Source organism: Chionomys nivalis, chromosome 22 (genome assembly GCF_950005125.1).
Source record: "Chionomys nivalis chromosome 22, mChiNiv1.1, whole genome shotgun sequence".
Lineage (NCBI taxonomy): Eukaryota > Metazoa > Chordata > Mammalia > Rodentia > Cricetidae > Chionomys > Chionomys nivalis.
The window spans coordinates 8,968,413-8,991,838 of record NC_080107.1 but is presented as its reverse complement, the minus strand read 5'-3'; the positions used below and the strand labels follow the sequence as shown (position 1 = coordinate 8,991,838).

The following is a 23,426-nucleotide window of genomic DNA, read 5'->3' as shown; positions in this document are numbered from 1 at the left end:
ATATAATGACTATATACAGTGAAAGTTTTTAAAAGATAAAAATGTTTTAAATTTTTTTAAAGGTTAGACAAAACTGTCATCTTTAACAGAGAACTCAAATCAATGCTATTTCAACAACTGCAATTCCTAGTAAATCAGTCAGCCTTAATATTCACTTGTGTGTCTGTTTCATTTATTTTCCTTAATAAGATAACTCTAAAGTACTAATTGATACAAACCCACTCCCCATTACATGTTGTAATTGTTACTAAAATTCTTTTCATACAACATGCACCCATCGTGAGATACTGTGCTACCGCAGGCAAGCAAGTGATCAAGGACTAAAACCTTTAAGTCAGGAGCCAAAATGAATTGTCATCAGTTTAAGTTGAACACCTCAGTTCTTTATCACAGCAACAGAAAACGAATCAACTTATACTCCAGACACAAGTACACTAAACAGACTATACTTGAGTAAATTCCATCTTATGAGTTTTCTATATAACATCATACTATCAGCAATCACCACCATTTCCAGTTTAATACTAAGGAAACATGTAAAACCCCAAGATCAACTCACTTCTACAGACTTTCATGTGCCGACCTCTGAGTCCCTCAGCCCTTTGTCTTACTTTAGTGCCCTTGCCAAAACACACAAAGCACTCACGAACTAGCCTCTCAATAGGTATCCGTGTGTTCACCATTGCAGGGGTAAAGCAAAAGATACTAGAAAAAATACCACAGTCTCTCATTTCAGTCTTTTCTTGTTGAGTTTCTCTTATAACTAATATTCCCTTTTTTTTTCTCTCTCTCTCTGTCTCTCTCTGTACTCTGTACTAAAGAAACTTAAGAATGAACACAAGTATACATTTCCTCTACTGGGGCTCTAAAAAGCACTCTGGGCACTCACCTTTATACCCTCTGCCTCATTCAGTTCTTCAATATGAATTATCTGCTTACTTTCCCAACTAGCATAGTTCTCAGAATCTAAAAACACCACATCTAATCTTTGTCCTGTATATTATCATTAACTACAAAAAAATCATAATTTCAACATCAAAATACTGTCAAAATAGAGTCATTAAGGTATAATATATAAACAATTATTCAGTTCTTAACTTATTTATATAAATTAACTTTAGATAAAATTTAACTTACTATCTTTTTCTTCTGGGATTTTAAATCATCCAAAGCTTCGTCTAGAAAACAAGATTTAAATAAAAGCTAAATCAAATATTAAGATGCTTAGATATGAAACTCAATCATCATAAATAATATACATGAAGTAAACACAAGAAAACGTCCAGGATTCCTCTAAATTTATCACATATGCAGAGATAAAAATTATCTTAATGTTTACCCATATATTTCATATTCTGGCTGTATTATACATTTCAAGATTCAGGAAAAATATTAATGGACTTTATATAGACAAAATCTTTTGAACAATTTATTTTTATTTTATGTGCATTGGTGTTTTGCCTGCATGGATGTCTGTGTGAGGGTGTCAGATTCCCTAGAACTGTCTTGCACAGAACTAGAGTTTAGTTCCAAACACCCATATCGGGCAACTCACAACCACCTAGAAGTCCAGTTCCAATGATCAAATGCCCTCTTCTAATCTCCACAGACATCTGTACTACATACATGGGGCATGTAAAAACATGCAGGCCATCTAATTACACAACCTTATTTACATACTGAATCAAACAAAATATTCTTAAAGCAAGTAGAACTTCTTAAATTACCAGAAATTTTTTATATTTTATATTAATATTTTATTAATATTTCTAAGTATGATTAATGCATTATATTATTATTACTCTATTTTAAGATGTACTTCAAAATAATGTAAATAGTGAAGATGAAGGCAAAAACAAAATTAAGATAGACCATGAGTTGATAACTGTTTCAGTAGAATCACAGATATTCATTAATTCAATATATTAAACTTTGTACAGTGGGAAAAAAAAAGAAAAAGAAGCAAACGATATGGAAAGTTTATTTTTAGGAGAATGTATACTTCTCATTGAACACAGAGAGGTCAAGCTGGTGCTTAGCTAGGGTCTTTGCTGTTAGTGAAGACTGGGGCTCATGTACTGAAAGATACTCGATACTGCAGAGGAAAAAGACCAACACCAGCCCAGCTACAAGCCCTGTCCACGCTGTGACTTATCTGCATGACACTCTAGTACAACAATGGCACAAAAGCTGTGGGAGTAACCAGCTGCTCTCTACTTAGATTCAAGGCCCACCCCACAAGGTGGAACTCATGCCGGACACTGCTCAGGTGGCCAAAATCCTAAGACCTAAGAGAAAACCAAATACTACTATTCTGTTAAAACAGTGGTTTTCAACCTATGGGTCATAACTCCTGTACAGGTCAAATGACCCTTTTACAGGAATCGCATATCAGATATCCTGCAATCATATATTTACATTATGATTCATAACAGAAGCAAAATTACAGTTATAAAGTGGCAATGGAACTAATTTTATGGTTAAAGTTCACCACAACATGAGGAATGGCATTAAGGGGTCGCAGCATTAGGAAAGTTGAACATAGCAATAGAAGAACCCGTAATGGCATTCTGTCATACCCATAGAGCATGCCTCACTCACCCATCACCAGAGAACCTTTCATGTGTAGTACATGGGAACCAACAGAGACTCACAACTAGACAGTGTTTAGAGAGTGAGGAACTTTGGAACATCTCAGTCCTAAATGGGATTCTTCAAACTCCTTCCCCCAGGGCTCAGAGAGCTTGAAAGTGGCAGAGAAGAGACTGCACAGCCAGAGGGATGGGTGACACCAAGGCAACAGTGTCTTCTAGACACAACAGGACAGGTGTATGTATGAACTCACAGAGACTTGGGTCAGCCAACACAGGGCTTACACAAAGTCATGTCAACACGGTTCGAGTGCTGAAAAATAGAAATGGATACAAGTTCCCAACCCTAACTAAAAAGCTTTCTCCAAATGGCATCCTCTTGTAAAGGAAAAATTAGTTTTCTCCAATGGAGTCTTATTGGGCATGTTAACCACACTTTAGGGCAGGCCCCATGCCCAGTAATACATGACCAACACAAAATGGATCCAAACGTATTTTTATAGGCCTTTTGTCTCATATTTGCTTTTTGGACTTTGTTTGTTTGTTTTACTGGTCTTATAGATTAAGATGTTTGATTTTGTGTTTTTATGGGTTTTGTTTTTGCATGTATCTAAGTGTATATATATATGTGTTTCTTGTGATATTTTTGTTTTTGCTTTTCTTATTCTGGCTTTTTCTTTAATTGCCTATTTGTTTTCAAAAGAGAGAGAGAAAAGGGTGTGGAGTTAGCTAGGTATAGAAGTGGGGAGGATCTGGGAGGATTGAGGGAGGGAAAACAATGATCAGAATATACTATATGAAAACATTTTCAATAAATAAATGTATAACTGATTAAGATATTTCTTAAGACTTGAAAATCTTTACAACTTGCACATATATAAAACATACACAGAAGCTGATTCTTTATTTTTATATTTCAGTTAAAACGAAGCTAAAGGGCTATGAGGTTAGGAGAGTAATACAGTTAAAAGAAAAGTTAGAAGGCCAGAGAAATGGCTCTGTGGTTAAAAGCACTGGTTACTCTTCCAAAGGACCCAGGTTCAATTCCTAGCACACATAGACACTCATAACCATCTTTAACTAGGAGATCCAAAGGCCTCTCCTTGACGCCACAGGTACCAAGTGGCGCACATAGTATAGACAAACATGCAGGTAAAATACCCATACACATAAAATAATAAAATAAATAAAAAGAACAAGAATATGTGTGTTATATTTTACTTTGTACCAATGTTTCCCACAAAGATTAATTCAACAAATACAATTTTTTATTTAAAAAAAAGTTTTGTGAAAAAAATTCTAAATAAGAACTGATATATATGAAAAATAGAAATTTATTACGTTCAGAAACTTCATTTTATTGTATAGCAAAGAATTCTGACATACACTATAATCTCATACACACTATGGTCTCATAAACTATTTCATAACTAGCTTATAAAATATCACACAATGAGTTTGCTTATTTAATATATATTTATAAAAAATATTTGGAACTTAAACTTACTATTTCTCTCTGTTCTCTTGGAAAAGAAGAAAATAAGCACAGTTCTTATGGTCCAGATGCTAGAGAGGAAGCAAAATTCAAAACAAAATCAGAATCCATAGACTTTAATTAGGGTTAGTATATTCTATCAAGGAATCCAGTAGATTGCCTGAGCTTTCAACAGAGGAGTTCTTTACCTAAACTCCATAAGGGTTCCCTTGAATTATAAAACTGCCTTTGTATGACTTTACTTCTCTAGAGAAACCATTGCTTTTGTCCATTTCTAAGGGGTCTATGAATCCCCCAAGGCATGAAGAACAATATTACAGAATGCTTTCTTTTATTAATATTTATTTTATTTTTACTTATGTGCATTTGTATGTGCACATGTATGGTGACGTCCATAGAGGCCAGAAGAAGGTGCAAGATACCTGGAGCTGAAGTTACAGTTGTAAACCTACTAACACAGATGCTAGGAACTGAACTCAAGTCTCTGCAAGAGAAGCACAAGTCATCTCTCCAACCTCAGGATGCTTTCTCTAAAGTATCAATTCCAAAGACTTTTCTTACATGTTCCCTTGTTGGAACAGGCATATATGTTCTCTTGTGTGAACAGGCAAGAATGTTTTGCTTTTCCAAACATGAGCATTATTACATAATCCATTGGAGAGTTCTCTATGTAATAGAATAGGCTATCTGGAGAAGGAAATGAAGGGGAGGCTTACTTTCAAATAAATACTTGATAAAAAAAATTTAGCTAAATAACTCCTTTTAAGATTTCATAGTAGCTAAGCAGTGGTGGCACATGTCTTTAATCCCAGCAATCAGGAGGCAGAGGCAGGTGGATCTCTGTGAGTTGGAAGCCAGACTGGTCTACAGAGAGTTCCAGGACAACCAAGGCCATACAGAGAAACCTTGCCTCAAAAAAGGGTTTTATGGCAATAACTCTTTAGGCTTTGAACTACTATCATATCCAAAAATATTAAAAGAATTAAGAGAAATTCAAAACTAATCCTATCACAACCTTGTCAAGGTCATCTCTTCAAGTCAATATAAATATAGAAAAACAGTAGGCCAGCCAGATGGCTCTGAGGTAAAGTGCTGTGAACACCTGACAACATGAACGCACATAATCAGCCCTGCAGTACTGTCCTCCATAGTGTGCCATGACATGTGTGAACACCCCCACAAACATACATACACACAAATGAAAAGATTAAAAATTAAATGAATTATAAAAAGCAATGAAATTAAACAAAAAATAATAAATAAATAGATCTTTCAAATGAAACAGGCCCAGATGGATGACTAGTGAAATCTCCTGTTTTAAGAGCGAACACTGATGCTTAAACTCCTCCATAGAATACAAGGGGGACACTACCAAACTTTTTATGAAGCCAGTATTATCTTGATACCAAAACCAGAAAACAAGATAAAACAACAAAAGAAGAAAATTATAGGCTAGTTTCCCTAGCGAATACAGAAATATAAAAATATTTACAATTCAAAAAAGCATCAAAAAGATCATCTACCACATCAAGCTCTGGCAAGCAAACAGACAAGAGGGAACCCTTATGTACACTGTTGGTGGGAATGTGAGCTAATCCAGCCTGTAATTATCATGCAAGTTCCTGAAAAAAAAAACAAATAGATCAACTCTAAAATGCAGGCGTATCAATCCAAAGTATTTACTAGAAGGTCTCCAGCTAGTCAAGAACACAGTTGGAGACATTCAATTCATCCCAAACAAATCTCCCACAAATAACTGGCTCAAAATAAAGTAAATAAAATATATAGAAAGCCTTTTTATAAAACTAAAAAAATACATTATATTTAAAAACTAAAATTAACTTCTTTCTTATCACCAAAATGCACTAAATTTTAAACCAGAAATTCAGAGACCGACATACTGGATCATAAAATAAAATCTAATCCTTAACATGGACTAACTTTCAAACTGTTTTCTCAGACTGAAAATCGTGAACAGAGACATACCAGGGCCCAAAAAAGTAGAAAGTGCTTATGTTAATACCACAAAAACAAAGACTTAACTAGACAAAGTTAGTTATCTTTTTAACTTTACTACCACAGATTAGTTGTATAAAATAATGGGTTTCATTATAATGTTTCCTTACATATGTACATATTGCACTTCTAAAAGATCTATGAAAATAGTTTTTAAAGGTCTGCTCCTTTCTAAAAATTCACCCACTAGGCAGCATCTGGGGTTAGGGAGACTTCAACCAACATCTCATCCCTGCACAAAAGTCAATTAAAAATACATTACAAACCAGTATAACATATTTATTTTAAAAGGCTTAGAAAAAAAACATAGAAGGAAATCTCTGGGGCATATAATTAAAGAAAAAGTTCTTAAACGTGACAAAAAAACAATATTCATAAAAATAAAACTGACAAACAGCATCTCATCAAAAAAATTTAAAACTTCTGTCATGGGGATCCTTGAGATGGGGAAAGGTGTTTGCCATCAAGCCTAAGGACTAAGTGGAGGGAGAGAATCAGCTCCTTCAAATTGTTCTCTGACCTCCACACGGGTGTGTTTGTGTGGAGAAAAGGGAGGAAGGAAGGGAGGAAGCAGTAGGCTGGCCAAATGACTGAATTTACTTCAAAAGGCTGCCATGCTTGCCAGTCTTCTAACTAACTCAGGAAATATCCACATGGGAAGCGAAGGGCGTTAAATCTTATGCCGGGAATATAGCCCAGTAGTAGAGTATTTGTTTAGTAGGTATAAGGCCTCGGATTTGATCCTCAGCACTAAAAACGCAATGTTTAAAAGAATTGAAAAAAATTATATCCACTTAAGTCTATGTTCTCAGAAACAATAATGGAACCTAAAGTTCATCCGTCTTATAAACGAGGTGAAGACGGAGCAGTGATACCCTACTACCAAGGGCAATTCTGCAACAGCATGACTGGACTGCAAAGGCTCTGTCTTGACCTCTATAGTTGAGGCAGCGCCAAATACATAATAGAGATAATGGTCACATTTCGGACATATCAGACAAATTTCTAAGTGGTCTAATCAATAAAAATGTGAAGAATAAAGCAATACACTTTATTGTTCCTTCTGCTTCCAATACTTGAAGTAAATCCTAGTCCAGCCGTCAGAACTGCTCTCTAAGGAAAAAAGGCCAACCAAACTTAAGTAACAGTTCCCACTACCAATAAAATAACCCAGGTAATAAGTCTTTATCTACCTCAGCATCCACTTGCACACCTGTATTGTTTCATGCTGACTGTCACTGCCTGGAAAGACAATCTATTCTTTGTTAGGTAACTTGGCCTGTGCTTCCCAAAGTGAAGAGCTCACTGAAACAGAAGCCACAACAGTAGAGAACGGGGTAACAATGAATGAGACGAAGTGAGGTGGTTTTGCAACTTATCAAACCAGAGAGCACTAACTACAGTGACACACAGCAATCAGAGAGCACAGTAACCAAATGCTTCATGGGTAGGCAAGAAGACGCAGTAGGCAAAAGCTCTTGAAGCAGAGTAGGATAGCCCGAATTCAATCCCCAGGACCCACATGGTAGAAGAGAACCGCCACCCAATAAGAACGTTATTTGACCTAAACCCACATGTGCAAACACACATACACACACAAATAATGAATGAACGAATTTAACTGTTCTAGCTGCCTTTCTGTGGCTGCTAAAACCCACTAACAAAAAACAACTGAAGACAGGAATGCTTTATTTGGTTTATACTTAAAATGTCACAGTCCATCATTAAGGAAAGTCGGGGCAGGAACTCAAACAAGAACTCGAAGGTAGAAACCGTGGAGGAAAACTGTTTCCTGGCTTATGCCCAGGCTCATGCTTAGCAGCTGTCTTCAGGCCAATCTGATCTAGACAACCCTTCAAGTGAGACTCCCTTCTCCGATGACTCTAGGCTATGTCAAGTAGACACTTAAACACTTAATGAAGTTTTTCTACTTTTAAAAATGATTCAGGCTAAGAACATGGCTCAGTGGAAAGTAACTCATGCACTGGGTTCCATCCCAGGATCATCAAAAATAATTACTATAATTATTTTAATAAAGTGATTATTTCAAAAGTAATTCTTATGACTTAGTAACAGATCCAGCAGAGCACAATTTGGGGCAGCAGTTGGAATTAGCGGAGTTCTCTATCGGGGATCTATAAATTACCTTTTATAATCAGAAAATCAACTGCTCTATAGAAATGAATGTCAAGTAAAAGTATTTTTCCTAGTTTTGTGAAAATATTTAAATCAAGTAAGTATCTCATACTTTTAATCTTATTTTCTCCTTTTTATGAAAAATATAAAGGAAACAGTATTAGAGTTCAGTATTATAAGTTCATCTACTTGAAATTTAAAAATCTCCAAAAGATTTCTAAAAAGAAGGGAAACAAATAAGCTAAGAGTGAGGCTGGCAGCATAGCTCAGAGACAAAGCTCTAGCCGAGGACATGACGAGGCCCCACAGCCAATGTCCAGAAGATTAACTGCAATGTTTCACATGAACTCAATTCCAGTTCTCAGATCTGAATATAAAAATAAACTTGTTCACCTCTGTACATGCAAAGTTGATTATTTTATGAGTTTGGGAGTTCAAATTTAGAAATATGTCCCAGACTAAATGCAAAACCAAAATCTTAAATTTCTTTTTCTATATCCCATTTTCTCCTATCATATTGTGTCAGCTTTAACTTCCAAAACATTTCTAAATTATTTATTAACTTCTGGTGTTACTGAGCAGCCCAATCCACCTTTATCTTTAGATAAATTTATGAAACCAAGCATGGTGGTGTAGGCCTTTAATCACAGCACTCGGGAGGCAAAAACAATCAATCTCTATGGGTTTGAGGCCAGCCTGGTGCACACAGTGAGTTCCAGGCCAGCTACTGGCACACAGTAGACACAGTCTCAACAGTAAAACAAAAGAACTCACACAGCAGCTTCGCAGGTATTGTATTTTTCCTCTCCTCTTACCAGTCCTCACGACAGCACGTAAGTGACGCTCTAAATGTAATTTCCATCGTGCCATTCTTCCACTACAAGATGCTTCCTCCCAGCTTTGACTGCCCATGATCTGGAACTTGCCTGATTGTCCAAGCTCACTTCACAGCATTCTCCTCTCCATCACCCCAAATACGCCCCTTCTCTGCCCTCACAGAAGGCATATATTCATATATCTTCTATTGAATTTTCTCTAACTTCCATACTCATACTCAACCATGCATCCGACAGCTCCAATTGGAAAATGAGTGTCTACCAATCCTTCTCCTACTCACGGTGTTCACTATTTTGATGAATGATGATAATCTCAACCAAACATCCCAAACTAGAAGCCTGAATTTTATCCTTGAAATGATTCTTCCTCTTCACCCCATAATCAGCCAATCACCAAATGCCTCTCAATTCTACTTCCTAAATCTCCAACACATTAATTTCATTCAATCCATCTGCTCTTCTCCCACCCACCCAAATCATTCATCATTTCTCTTTATCAACTATAATATCCTTCTAGCTTCCTACTCTAGATCCACTCTTACTTCCTTCTAATTTATTAGATCTTCACTCTCAGAGGCTATGATGATGTGCTGGTTATTCTTGTCAATTTGGCTAGATTTAGAATGACTTAGGAGAAAGACATCTGGACATGTCTAAAAGGCTCACCTAAAGTGGGAAAGCCTACGCTGCACATGGATAGACTGTGCTCGGGGCTGGGTCCCCGACATAATAAAAAGGTAAATGCCCAGTGTAGCGATAGCATTCACGTCATTCTGCTCAAAACCACACACTCCTACAGCCGTGGCTGCAGCTCCTCTTGCTGCCATGTCACAGCACGTCACACATATCCATTCTGCAAGTATAAAATTCAAACACCAGTTTTACAGGAGTCTGTAGTAAACAGCGCCACAGATATCCTTCCTAACACAGTAATCTAGACAAGTGCTGTGCAGATACAATCACAGTAACTGTGCAGATACAATCACAGTTATTGATTTTAAGTGGGAGACTATAGGGATTACCCAGGTAAATCAGAGTCAACCAACAACCTAAGTCTGCAGTTCTCCCGCAGAGACTCCAAATACACTTCTGTCTGACCCCTGGAGACTCACTCAGGCCTGGGTCTAAGCAAAGACCCAGTTAATCTGCCTGAGTTTCTGAACTTCAGAGCTCAGATATAATGGATATTGTTCTAAGCTGCTTAACTTGAGAACAATGGAAAACGTAACCAAGACTGTTTCTAGGATCTGTCCCCAAGCCTGGGTTAGGGCCCCTGTTAAAAGTTCCCATAGCATTTTGTATTTCTCTGTCATAACATTAATCACACTGATTCCTTAGCATATATATAAAACCTAAAATTTACAGCCAATGATTTTTTAAATTTTGATCAGCATATACTATTATAACCCAATGTCTACACAATTGTTATTCATAAATGTTTGCTAATTAAATGAAAAGACTTCTTACTGTTTCCCAAAATCCTCAGTTGAGATACACCTCCCATAAAGTGCCAGATTATGAAATAGTTAAGAAGGAATAATTGGCTGATAGCAATAATTTAAAAGGGGGCATTAGGATGAAAGATACATACTTGGAGGCATTTGGACACTTATTATTTCGGTATTACAAACCCTCCCCACTCATCTCCATACTCCATATATCATGCCCAATGCCTATAGCGGTAATTCTCAGCCTTCCTAAGGCTGTGACCCTTTAATACCATTCTTCATGTTGTAGTGACCCCCAAAACCATAAAATTATTTTCACTAATTCATAACTGCAATTTTTCTGTTAAAAGTCATAATGTAAACATCTGATATGCAGGATATCTATTATGCAACCACTATGAAAGGGTTATTTGACCTCTGAAGGGGTCAATACCCACAGGTTAAGAACCATTGGCCTACAGGAACTATGGTAGCCTAACAGAAAACTATAAAATATTACTAGCAACAATGGTGCTATCCCTAGGATATAGTGATATTTTATTTGTGTTTTAACAAGTAAAGCTTGCCTGAAGATCTGAGTGCAGAACTAAGTAAGCCACTAGAAACCAGGCGGTGGTGGCTCACACCTTTAACCCCAGTATTTGGAAATCCCACATCTTTAATCCCAGCATTAGGGAGGTGGAGACAGGAAGGGATATAGCTGGGCAGAGAGAGGAATACAAGGTGGGAGGAGACAGGAGCTTAGACAGATGCAGTCTGAGGACACACAGGATCACCCCTTCAGTCTGAGCATTGGTGGAGGTAAACCGTCTCTCTAGTGGCTGGCTCCCCTGCTACTCTGACCTCTCGGTTTTCACCCCCTAATATCTGACTCTGGGTTTTTATTAAGAACAACCCTTTAGGTTATAGACTAGAAATTATACAATTAAAAAAAATAGTTATCAAACTATAAAAAATAGTCCAAACTTATTCAATCTGAGACAATCTTATAATAAAAAGAGAATGAATATATTAAAATTATCTGGTCAGAAAAAGAAAGGATCAACACAAAGAATACTTACATAAAAGGAAAAGCGAAGAATGGGAGTGTCATGGCAAGTCTTGCTGTAAGTTCATCAGGAAGATACCACAGGTACACGATTAAGCATGTAAACAGATAAAGAACTGAAGAATAGATAATTAATCTTCCAACCCATAATTTTTGCAATCTCTGATTTTTTTCTCTAAATTCTTCCAATGCTTCAATTTCCTGTTAAAAGAGAAATATTCCGTATTATTAAATCTCATAAAGCATTTAAAAATTAAAATGAGAGAACTAATATGACAGAAAGATCATACAAGAGTCCTAAGAGTCAATGAAATTCAATGTTCTACTATTTCAAAGCAAACATAAGGGAAGGAAAACTAAAAATGAACTTAAAAACTAAAAAGTCTTTCTCAACAAATTATTTTTAAACTGAAATATTAAATGTTATTATTAATACTGGAGAAATGAAACTGATACCAGCAAATACTTATTGAGCCAAAAAAAAATAATAATAATAATAGCTCTCCATACATGGTCTTTAGAAAACTGGCAAGAAAAAAAAACAAAGAATATAAATTGTAACAATGTAGGGCCAGGATGGTAGTATACACCTTTAATACTGGGGTAGAGGGAGGCAGATTTCTCCAAGTTTGAGGCCAGCCTAGTCTAAACACAGAGTTCTAGGCCAGTCAGGCAGAATAATATTAGTGAGATTGTCTCCAAATAAACAACAAAATCAAAACAATGGCTGAAACTCCATCATTCCAGTCTATTCACTACTTCCAATATTCCTAGGAAAAAATACTTTTTAAATAAGAGAAAAATGTCAAAGCTACAGAATTTTTGCTGACTGATAAAAGCTACACAGTAGTCAGCAAGCTTTATTATGCTATCTGTTACACTCATTTACACATGTTAGCTCTGACTACATTCGATCAGATTCTATTACTTGATACAGGCTTCTTAAGTCACTGAGAGACCAGATTTTTTTTTTTTTTTAAATCATGTAACACTAAAGTTCTCAGGATTCCTCTATATTATCTTTAAGTTCCCATATCTCTTCTCTAACGTAAAATTATTAAAATATTAAGATAAAATACTAGAGTCAATGAACATACCTTATCTATATTTTCTAGAACTTCGACTGTTGAAGGTTTTGCCTGTTTTAGAAACAGAAATAAGGCATGGCATTAGAACTTGTTACTGCAAACTTAGAAACACTTGGCTTTACAGTCATTAGAACATTTATTTTTTATTTTTTTTTTTATTTTTTTTTTTTCGAGACAGGGTTTCTCCATAGCTTTTTTGGTTCCTGTCCTGGAACTAGCTCTTCTAGACCAGGCTGGCCTAGAACATTTTAATTCACAACTAGGTTTCTCAATGTTATCAAGCTATAGTTCTACCTGTTTTAACTACAATAGAAAAATTAATTACCAAACTATATAGTTGGGGGGGAGGTGTTTTTGTTTTTTCAAGACAAGGTTTCTTTGTACAGGCCTACCTTTCCTGGAAATAGCTCTGTAGACCAGGCGAGTCTTGAACTCACAAAGATCCACTTGCCTCTGCCTCCCAAGTGCTTAGATTATAAGGACTCCACGTCCACTGTACAGCTAGGATTCTTAAAGTAACACTTTCCCTAAAACTCTCAACTGCGATAGTTCTGCGTTTACCATTCTTAACCTCAACAGAACAGACTTTTACATAAAGAAATAAATTTTCATCCAAAGGAATTAATATACCAAAATATTCACAGGCTAAAGATAGTTTAATTCAATCATGCTAAAAGCTCATTCACCTTGGGCTCTGCTAAGTATCACACTGTCTGATGCACTGAAGCACAACAAGGCTTTGCAGGTCTGATTCCTAAAATACACAGTCTGGGGAGAGTTGTTTGTTTTGTTTTAAATGTGTATAGGTGTGTGCCTGCATGTATATCTGTATACCACATGCATCCTGGTGCCCAAAGAGGTCAGAAGAGGGCACTGGACCTCCTGGAACTGAAGTTATAAATAGTTGTGAGTGAGGGAAATTGTATGGCTGCTGAAATTGTATGCAACCAGTACCTTAACCTCTGAGCCATCGCTTCAGCCCCAAGTACACAGTTTCATAAAGATTAGATTTTTAATGAGTATAATAGCAGAGATTATTTGCCAAATACATTTTTATATAAGCCAGAATGATTTAAATGACAATTGAGAAAATATTTATCGAGACAGTAACAAATGTCAGTGCTAAAGTCCCTACTAGAGTTGTTTATGTAAGGCTGAACCACACAAAACTGCCATTTTTTTATGTCAAAGCAGAATACTGGCAACTTCATATAATCCAACCAAATAAAAACAAAGGAATAATAAAATTCTCAGTCTGTCAGATTTTTAAAGAAAGTCATTTCACACATCACTGGGATGGGAAAAAGCTGATCCCATAGTAGAAAATGAAAAGCTACCAGTCTAGGGAAATTGGAGGTAGAGAGCTACAGGGGGTCAAAGGATACAAAACACCATATAGAATACATTCTACAGATCCACACAGCATGGGGACTACAGCTTACAGTTTATTTGTGTTTTAAGTATGCACATACCCATTTATGCCTGTGTGTACTCAACGTGAGTACAGGGGACATGGGAAGTTAGAGGTGCCACATCCCTAAAGCTGGAGTTCCAGGCAGGTGTGAATAACCTTTCTAGGGTACTAAAAACTGAACTCAGGCTTTGCAAGAGCAACAGGTGTTCTTAACCCCTTAACCATCTCTCTAGTCCTGATATACCATATTCTTGAAAAATGCTAACAAAGGGCATGTTAATTATGAGCAAATGCATATGCTAATTAGTTAGATCTAAATAATATAATGTGCACACTTTAAAATATCATGTTGCATATAATAAATACATGCAATTTTACCTGTGAATTTTTAAAAAAGAGGGAGTCAATATAGCACAAATCTAAAACATGGATTAATCTAACAAGTCAAAAGCTAAATCATATATCACTAGTCCCTATTATAAGAAATAAGAAAGTTAATTTGTCCTAGACTATATGATCTCTTCTTACATTAGAAGAGTATTTAACAATGTAATTTATATCTTTAAATTTGAGATACTTTCTCTAAAGGCTTAACAAAATCTTCATTTTTAATTTTGTTCAACCTATAACTCTTAAAAGCATATTTAGTGTGACATTAGTGAATTTATATGGCATGCTAAAAAAAAAATTCCTTAAGCCCCAGCACTAGGAAAGCAGAGGCGAGGCAAATTTCTGTGAATTCAAGGCTGCACAGTAAAATTCTGTCTCCAAAATAATTAATTAAATAAATAGACAGATAAATAAGCAAGCAGATTATGCAGTCTATAAAAGCCATAACTACAGCATAAAACAAATTCAACTACTTTTAGAATAAACTTGGGATTTGGGCAATATAAGAAGAAAACTACTTGCATAAAATACACAAATAAAAATGAATTTCTAGAGATATTAGATACCCATAAAATAAACAGAACTACCAAAATAATATCCAAAGAAGTAACTCTAAATGGACTTAAATGATATTAAATATATAGTATCAAACTCACTGAAAAGTAAACCCCAAAGGAGACCTTTACAAAAAACTTTATGTAACATTTTTATGTTAGACTTGAAAACTTGCAATACAGAAAATATGTTTTCTTACCCTCCATCGAGAAAACAGTCCACCCATCTTTTATTTGTAGAAAGTTGGCACAATAATAAATATCATGGGTTGTCCAAAAGAAGTCACAGCTAAAAACAAAGCAAATAGTTTAAAATTTTAGGTTACATACACAGCACATTCCCTCTAAAACTTTTATGTTGCAATACTACATTAAAATACCATAAAGCGTCTGTGGGTCTCCACTCAACTGAAACAGGCAGCCACTGGCATATTCAAAGTGAGGACACATTTGAAGGCAAAAATAGAGCTGGACACTTAATGACAAATCACTTTAGAAGTATACACATATCTACAAACTTTCTATTTTTTAAAGTAGTTTCCCTATGTTATTCTTGTGATAAAGGAATAAATCCTTCAATGGTTTGAGCTTTAATTACTTTGTTAATTAAATATATCAATCGTTTGTCACAGTTCAGTCTTTACTGTAATCACCTTGGAGATATGAAAACTCAGTGACACTAGAGTTAGTGACTTGTCCAATAGCACCTAAGAAACATGACATAAAGTTCCTTTATCTTCAGACTTCAGACCTTAAGACGTATTTCTAAAAACACTGCTCTTCAATACCCAGTTAAGCATGTGTTACTAAAATTCTAAGACCCTCAAACTTAGATGACCTTCATTTCAGTTAGCTGTGTATTCCCTTTGTTTATCTGTGATTCTCAAATATTACATAAAAACTTAAAAATGATAATATCATAAGTCAATTTAACAGATAAGTATATAATTTCTACTCTTTTAAGTTGAAACAGTATTTTTTTTTTCCTTTGGTTTTTCGAGATGGGGTTTCTCTGTGGCTTTGGAGCCTGTCCTGGAACTAGCTCTTATAGACCAGGCTGGTCTCGAACTCACAGAGATCTGCTTGCCTCTGCCTCCCGAGTGCTGGGATCAAAGGCGTGCACCACCACTGCCCGGCGAAACAGTAAAATTTTACCTTCAAACTGATGTGTTTTTATCAGGCTACAAATATATGCTTATCAGTATGTAAAACTATTCATTATACATTTGTGCACACACTTATTTTCATATATCCCCATATCTTAACCATAATAAATAATTGTCAGCACCCAGGAAGAATTTCAACACTATTTTTATGTGAAGATTAGCTCAAGGCATACCTTTTTTAAGAATTTCTTTTCTTAGAAAGTAAGGAATGCCTGATTACCAAGTGCTTTCACTTACAAAGTGACTCTTCAGGACACAAATATGATCTGTCCTAAGGTGGTCTGAAGCAACAATTTCATAAACTACAATTAAATTGTAAATAATATTAATCCTGCAATACCAGCTCAGTATTAAAAATTCTAAGCTATGACTATGAGGTATTTGGGAGCTCTAATAAACAAAAAGGAGTCATATCTGGGACAAGATATTAAACAAATCTTAAAACCTCCTTAAGAGGCTAAAAATAGTCACCAAGAAGGGTAGAAGGAAAGACATTCACATGAACAACTTAATTTGACATTCTCAAATTACACATCACCCCACTGTTTTGAAACTAGTGTGTGCTATCTAACAGTTTTTCATGAACAAGTGGACTACTAAGATCCATTTCTAAAAGAACTATATCCTTCCAAGTCAAGTCTGTAGCCATCACACCTTGAGACCAAATTTTCTGTTTTGGTTTGGTTTTGGGGAACAGGGTCTCCCTAGCCTACCCTCAGGTTCCACCTTCCTGCCTCAGCCTCCTGAGGATTGGCATTACAAAACTGCATCATCATGCCCTGCCTGGCTCAGACGGCTTTTTACTGTTTGAAATTAATGGCAACATCAACTACACACTTAGCACTAAATCTCTAAGGAACCCTAAAACAGATGGTTTGCAAAACTTTTATCATTTAGATACTGTCCCTCCACTCCACAAATTAAGACCCTGAGCCTACAGAAGTAATATGTTAAGCTCCAAAGATAACAAGTAGCAAAACCAAACATTGCACTTTAGCTTTTATTTTTTTTTTAATGCAACCAGTTATTCCCAATAGCATAAAATCAGAAATGGAGAATACTTAAAGAGCGTAGGCTGGAATATATCTATATATTTTGGAGTATCTATGTATAAGAAGAGACAGACAGATAGCTGAGGATACAGGTCGTAAGTAGAGCACTTGCTAGTACATGTGGAGTCCTGAGCTCAATTCTTAGCACTGTAAAAAATAAAAACAAAAACAAAATGAAATAAAATATATGAAAGCACCTTGAGCCTTCTCAAATAGTTGACAAGAAGAGCTGCTAAAATGGAAAATAAGTTATAAACACAAGAGACAGTGTTTATGGCAATGTATCAGGTTGCCAAGTTCCTTTATCTGATTAAATTTCAGGCTAAAATCTGCATTAGAGAGAAGTTAAACTGCTGGCTAAATTTCTAGGACTCCAGTTAAAACTTTTAGAGCAACGGGCCTAAAACAGTCATTACTATAACTTTTGAATGAGTATATTAACTATATGCATAAATCATAATAAATATCTATTTTATATCAAGTATTCGTCTCCAGAATGTTTTGTGTTAAAAAAATTAGTCTCTCGTCTCCCTAAAAAAGTTGTGTTTTTAAATTTACCCTCTAGCCAGGCGGTGGTGACACACACCTTCAATCCCAGCACTCGGGAGGCAGAGGCAGGCAGATCTCTGTGAGTTCGAGGCCAGCCTGGTCTACAAGAGCTAGTTCCAGGACAGGCTCCAAAACCACAGAGAAACCCTGTCTCAAAAAACCAAAAAAAAAAAAAAAAAAATTTACCCTCTAAAATATTAGTGAGTCATTAAATCCATGCTTTCATATTTATAAGCAAAGAATCAATTCTTATAGATTCAGAAATTTTTCTATTAAATTATAATATCATTAAAGAAGCTGGATGTTATAAATGATATGCACATACACCAGTTCTTAACAAATATGAAACACAAAAAGATTAAATATTTTCTCCTGTATTAAGTTCATTTTTCTCTCACCACTGCTTTTGTCCTTTCCATCCAGACATTTTAACTCCAATTCTAATTGCCCATCATTTCCTGGAAAACATACGCAAATAAATCACTTAAACATCCCTTTTTTTCAATTTCCTCATCTGCAAAAGAGGGATAGTTAGAATCCTCTTAAACGCAGAAAGACTTAAGGTCCTAGACTATCTGCTCCAATCCCTGATAACGTGGTAATTACTAAGAATAAATTGTTTCTCTGACTGTAGTCCCTGCCATTTTCTAATCCATCTCTACTTTCTTGTCAAGTAACGCCAGCATTTCTTTAATAAATCACTCACTTGCCATTAAATGAACCTCAGCAGCTGTCCCCAACCTGTACCATCTCTTTCCAGCTCTGATACTACAATGGGACTTAGCATGTTTGACCATAGGGATTGAGTGCACCCACATGTGTTTTAAAATTCACTTAATTTTACTTGTTTGAGCATTTTGCTTGCATGTATATGTGCACCATATGTGTACCTTGTGCCCAGGGAAGTCAGAAGAGGATGTTACTAGGATATTAAATACTCTAGAGCTAGGATGTGAGATACCCTAAAGCTAGAATGTTAGATACCCCAGAGCTAGGGTGTTAGATACCCCAGAGCTAGGACCTTTGATAACCTAGAGCTAGGACCTTTGATAACCTAGAGCTAGGATGTTAGATACCCCAGAGCTAGGGTGTTAGATACCCCAGAGCTAGGATGTTAGATACCCTAGAGCTAGGGTGTTAGATACCCTAGAGCTAGGGTGTTAGATACCCTAGAGCTAGGATGTTAGATACCCCAGAGCTAGGATGTTAGATACCCTAGAGCTAGGGTGTTAGATACCCCAGAGCTAGGATGTTAGATACCCCAGAGCTAGGATGTTAGATACCCCAGAGCTAGGATGTTAGATACCTTAGAGCTAGGGTGTTAAGATACCCCAGATCTAGGGTGTTAGATAACCCAGATCTAGGGTGTTAGATACCCCAGAGCTAGGACCTTTGATAACCTAGAGCTAGGATGTTAGATACCCTAGAGCTAGGATGTTAGATACCCCAGAGCTAGGATGTTAGATACCCTAGAGCTAGGGTGTTAGATACCCCAGAGCTAGGATGTTAGATACCCCAGAGCTAGGATGTTAGATACCCTAGAGCTAGGATGTTAGATACCCCAGAGCTAGGATGTTAGATACCTTAGAGCTAGGGTGTTAGATACCCCAGATCTAGGGTGTTAAGATAACCCAGATCTAGGGTATTAGATACCCCAGAGCTAGGACCTTTGATAACCTAGACCTAGGATGTTAGATACCCTAGAGCTAGGATGTTAGATACCCCAGAGCTAGGGTGTTAGATACCCCAGAGCTAGGGTGTTAGAGACCCCAGAGCTAGGGTGTTAGAGACCCCAGAGCCAGGGTGTTAGATACCTCAGAGCTAGGGTGTTAGATACCCCAGAGCTAGGGTGTTAGAGACCCCAGAGCCAGGGTGTTAGATACCTCAGAGCTAGGGTGTTAGATACCCCAGAGCTAGGGTGTTAGAGACCCCAGAGCCAGGGTGTTAGAGACCCCAGAGCTAGGGTGTTAGATACCTCAGAGCGAGAGCTGCAGATGGCCGTGAACCACCAAGTGAGCCCTCTGAGTGCTCCCAGCCTCTAACCCGTCTCTCCAACTCCCTAAGTGTGTTTTTCAATAAGCAGCAATGCCTACCAAATTACATGATATTTTCTATTGGTATTCACACTCAGGTGGAAGTGACAGAACTTAAAATCTTAAATGTTTTTCTTGAATTCTCAACTCATTTCAAACCGCATCAAAACAATGGGACAATGATTCAAAACACGGCTCAGCCACATACTAGCTATATGATTTTGGGTAAATTACTTAAACTCTCTAAGCCTTGGTTTATAAAGCAGTAAATATATTTATATTCCATGGAATTGTATAAATTAAATGAACACATAGTGTTCAGCATATACTGTTTAATAAATTATAGCCATTACTACTGCTATTACCAAAAACACCCACATGTAATATTTAAATGAAGTACACGCCTAAATTTTTAAATGAGCATTTATTTCATAACTTAAAATGTTTACAAATAAGTTTGTATCTTTACTGAAAGTATTTTTCTCACTTACTGTAGCATGAAAATAAAGAAGGCTATTTTTCAGGCACTTCTCATTAGAATAAACTCGCAGGCCTTCATAGAATACAGCAAGGGAAGTTGTGTGTTTTAACTTAAGTCCGAAACTTAAATATAAACTAGTCATCTTAATGCAATTTGTTCAAAATCGCTTCCAAATATCCAAACAGGCAATTCTGAAGTATCTTACACCAGGTTTATTGCCCGAAAATAAATGAAAAGAAACACACCTCTAAAAGCACTTCAGATGCGTGACATGACTGCCACAAAAAAGAAAAAAAAAGGTGCAGGGAGATTTCTCTATAAAATCATATATTTATGATAGTCACCTGCTCTTCCTTGCATTCTTCCAACATTACAGACACTACGTTTATTAACAGCACCGCTGTGCTGACACTAGATGTCAAGGAACTTTAAAACTCTACGTTTAAATGAGCCGCTCTTGTTTAAGAAAATGTATTCAAAATCAACCCCGTTCCCCTGAGACACTATGGAGACCTTTGGGGACCAGGGATTAGTCCTGCCTACCAGCTTCAACATATGCCTGAAACTAAATTTACTCACAATCCATTACACCTCTAGACAATTTTGTCAACCCTGAGACCGAGGTCATTGAGACAGAAAACAACAGACTCTAAGCACAACAAACCAGAAGCCAAAAAGGAAGAGCAGAGCATGGAGAACTCGGTGAGTCACAGGTGCTGCTGACAACTGCACACAAAACTTAAATTCACCAATTCGAACTCTCCCGTCCGAAAACACATCGTCAAAGGATTAAATCTACTGACCCGTCGTTTGGAGTAGCTTTGCCGCGGCCGCCCCTAACACCACTCAGCTTCGTCTTTCCCCTTCACCCCTCCGCCGGCCGCGGTCCCTCTAATAAATAAGGACAATGGCCGTGGAGCTGCTCCTCTAAGGCGCTCCCAATCCACGCCCACACGCGCGGACTGAGCAGCGTGACACTGACAGTTTTCAGTCCTTCCCATCCTGCCAGCTCAAGTGGCCGCGGAGGGGATCAGAGCACTCGGGGTGGCGATTTCAGCTACGGGGGTGCTTGCTGGGGCCTTCGGGCACTTCTCAACACAGGTATGGCCATGGGTTCGGGCTCCAAACCCCCGCCACTGCGCCAGGATCCCTGAGAACCTAGCCCGGAGAACCCCGGCCTGGGGGAGGCAGAGCCGGGTCTCGTGCGCTCCGGAGCCGCTCAGGCAGCGGGGCTGGGCGATCCACGGGAGAAGGTAAGCACCGTGTACGAGGGCTCAGCCCCACCGCGTGTCCCCAGTCACTGCCGAGCCCTAGGCCACTTGTCATGGGCGGAGGCACCCGGGTCGGCGCGCGGGGGAACCGGGGCACCGATTCCCGCAGCCCGGAGCGCCGCCGTCTATGCGGTCCTCCCCTTCACCGTCCTACCTGAGGAAAGCGGGAGCCGCCCAGCCCCGGCGTCCGCTCCGGCAAGCCCCGGTGGCCACAGAGCAGCCCGCCCCTGGAGCAAGCAGCAGCAGCTACTGATAGAGCGCTGGGCCCGGCCAATGCCTTCCCATCAAACCCCGCGCTCCCGCCGCCAGCCAATGGGCGCCGCGGCCGACGCGCGCCGCTCCCCCGTCACGTGATCCGGCCGGCTAGCCGTTGGTGCCCACGAGCGACGCGTTTGGCCTGAGGGCTCCGGCTGCGTCTCCTCCGCGGGCCGGGCCGGCTGTCGGTTCCTTAGGTCACAGCAGGGCATGGCTGTTCCGATAACTCTTAACTAGGGTTTGATTCTTAGTCTTTCTTTGCCTCCTTTGCTTTTGAACAACCTCCCTCCCCCAGGTCTCGCCAGGAAGAGAAACTCATCCTGATTGTCCCAGACCTGAGCGAGAGCGAAGACTAGAGAGGACACAGAAGAGGGGTGTTGACGCTCTAGACTAGGATGTGTGAAGAAGAGCAGGTACCTGAGGTTGCAGCAGCTGTCATCCAGCAGGCAGCAGAAAGGTTTACGCTACATAGATCAGAAGAGGCCAATCCCAGCCAAGCCAGTGGAGACATGCATTTATTGCCTGCTTGGACCGCCTGGAGGCTTCTGTTGCTCGTGGATGTCAAAAAGGGTCTTTTGATGACTGGACGGTTACCTCACCAGAGTGAGATGAGCTTCAAATGCAAAGGATGGCCTTTTCAAACCTGTGGGTAGCAACAAAAGCTGAGCTTTCCATTTGTACACTCAACCACTCTCCAAACACTCTGCTTAACTGGGCCAGCATAGAACCATCGGGCTGTATTTCCACTGCCTAAGGAATGTTAAGTTCCTAGTGAACTGCAAGTATCAGTGATAAATGACACCTGAATGAGGAAGGGGAAAAACTAGAGATGTGAACTCATAACAAGAAAGGAAACTTCAACAAAGGCTTTTATGGTTTATCCTGTGTGTCATCATTTTTATGGGTTCTTCAACTTTACTAAAGAAAATGTTTCTGATTTTCAAAACATAATAAGTATAATGTGCTGTTTCCAATGAAGACACAGGCAAAGAAGGATAAGATGACATAGACATAGTGTATCTAGTAAGATGATTCTCTAAATACTAAAATCTATAATTACAGCTCTGTTAAAATTGGAGGAGAGAGCTAAACTTTAATGGGCAGTGTGGGTCACCTAACAAATGTGGAAGAAAACACCATTTCACCAGTCTTGATCTGGAAATTTCACCATTTTATTTTCTAGCCTTTGTAGTTTCTAAGTCTTTAAATCTTGTGCTGCTGTGCAGTTGCTGCTTGTCTTGGATCTTTCCTGAAAGGAACAGGAAAGAACATGTCTGACTGTTGCTAACACTTTGTCCTCTAGTTTCTCGTTGAGCCATCATGGTCTGTCGTAAAGGGAGTTTCAAAATAAATCAGGATGAGACAGAAGAGCTAGCTGGATACATGAGACTCAATCTAATCCTGGGAGAAAATGTCCTATGGGAATTATGCTAGAATTTAAACCTAACTCGTTCAAAAGGAAGACAAACTCCAAATCATTACCCCCAAATCTTTCTAAGTAAGTATCGTTTTTTAAATGAGGTTACCGAAAGCAGAAAGACATGTACTCTGTTAAAGATAGCACTATACCACTTTGTCTTCGATATGGAGAGGTCAGATCTGC

The 23,426-nt window shown here is 38.0% G+C and overlaps 1 protein-coding gene across 2 annotated transcripts in view; it reads right to left on the bottom strand.

Moving 5' to 3' along the window:
- Positions 1–21,845, bottom strand: part of Lnpk (lunapark, ER junction formation factor) — a 44,901-nt gene extending 23,056 nt beyond the window's left edge. For both annotated transcript variants that reach the window (XM_057755661.1, XM_057755662.1), the window contains exons 1-6: positions 21,723–21,845; positions 15,217–15,305; positions 12,668–12,709; positions 11,584–11,771; positions 4,099–4,157; positions 1,138–1,178 (exon numbers count right to left, since the gene is read on the bottom strand). In XM_057755661.1, coding sequence (XP_057611644.1) covers positions 1,138–1,178; positions 4,099–4,157; positions 11,584–11,771; positions 12,668–12,709; positions 15,217–15,243 — 357 coding nt within the window. In that variant the 5' untranslated portion in view covers positions 15,244–15,305; positions 21,723–21,845. The remainder of the gene's footprint in view (positions 1–1,137; positions 1,179–4,098; positions 4,158–11,583; positions 11,772–12,667; positions 12,710–15,216; positions 15,306–21,722) is intronic.
- Between the last annotated feature and the right edge of the window lie 1,581 nt (positions 21,846–23,426).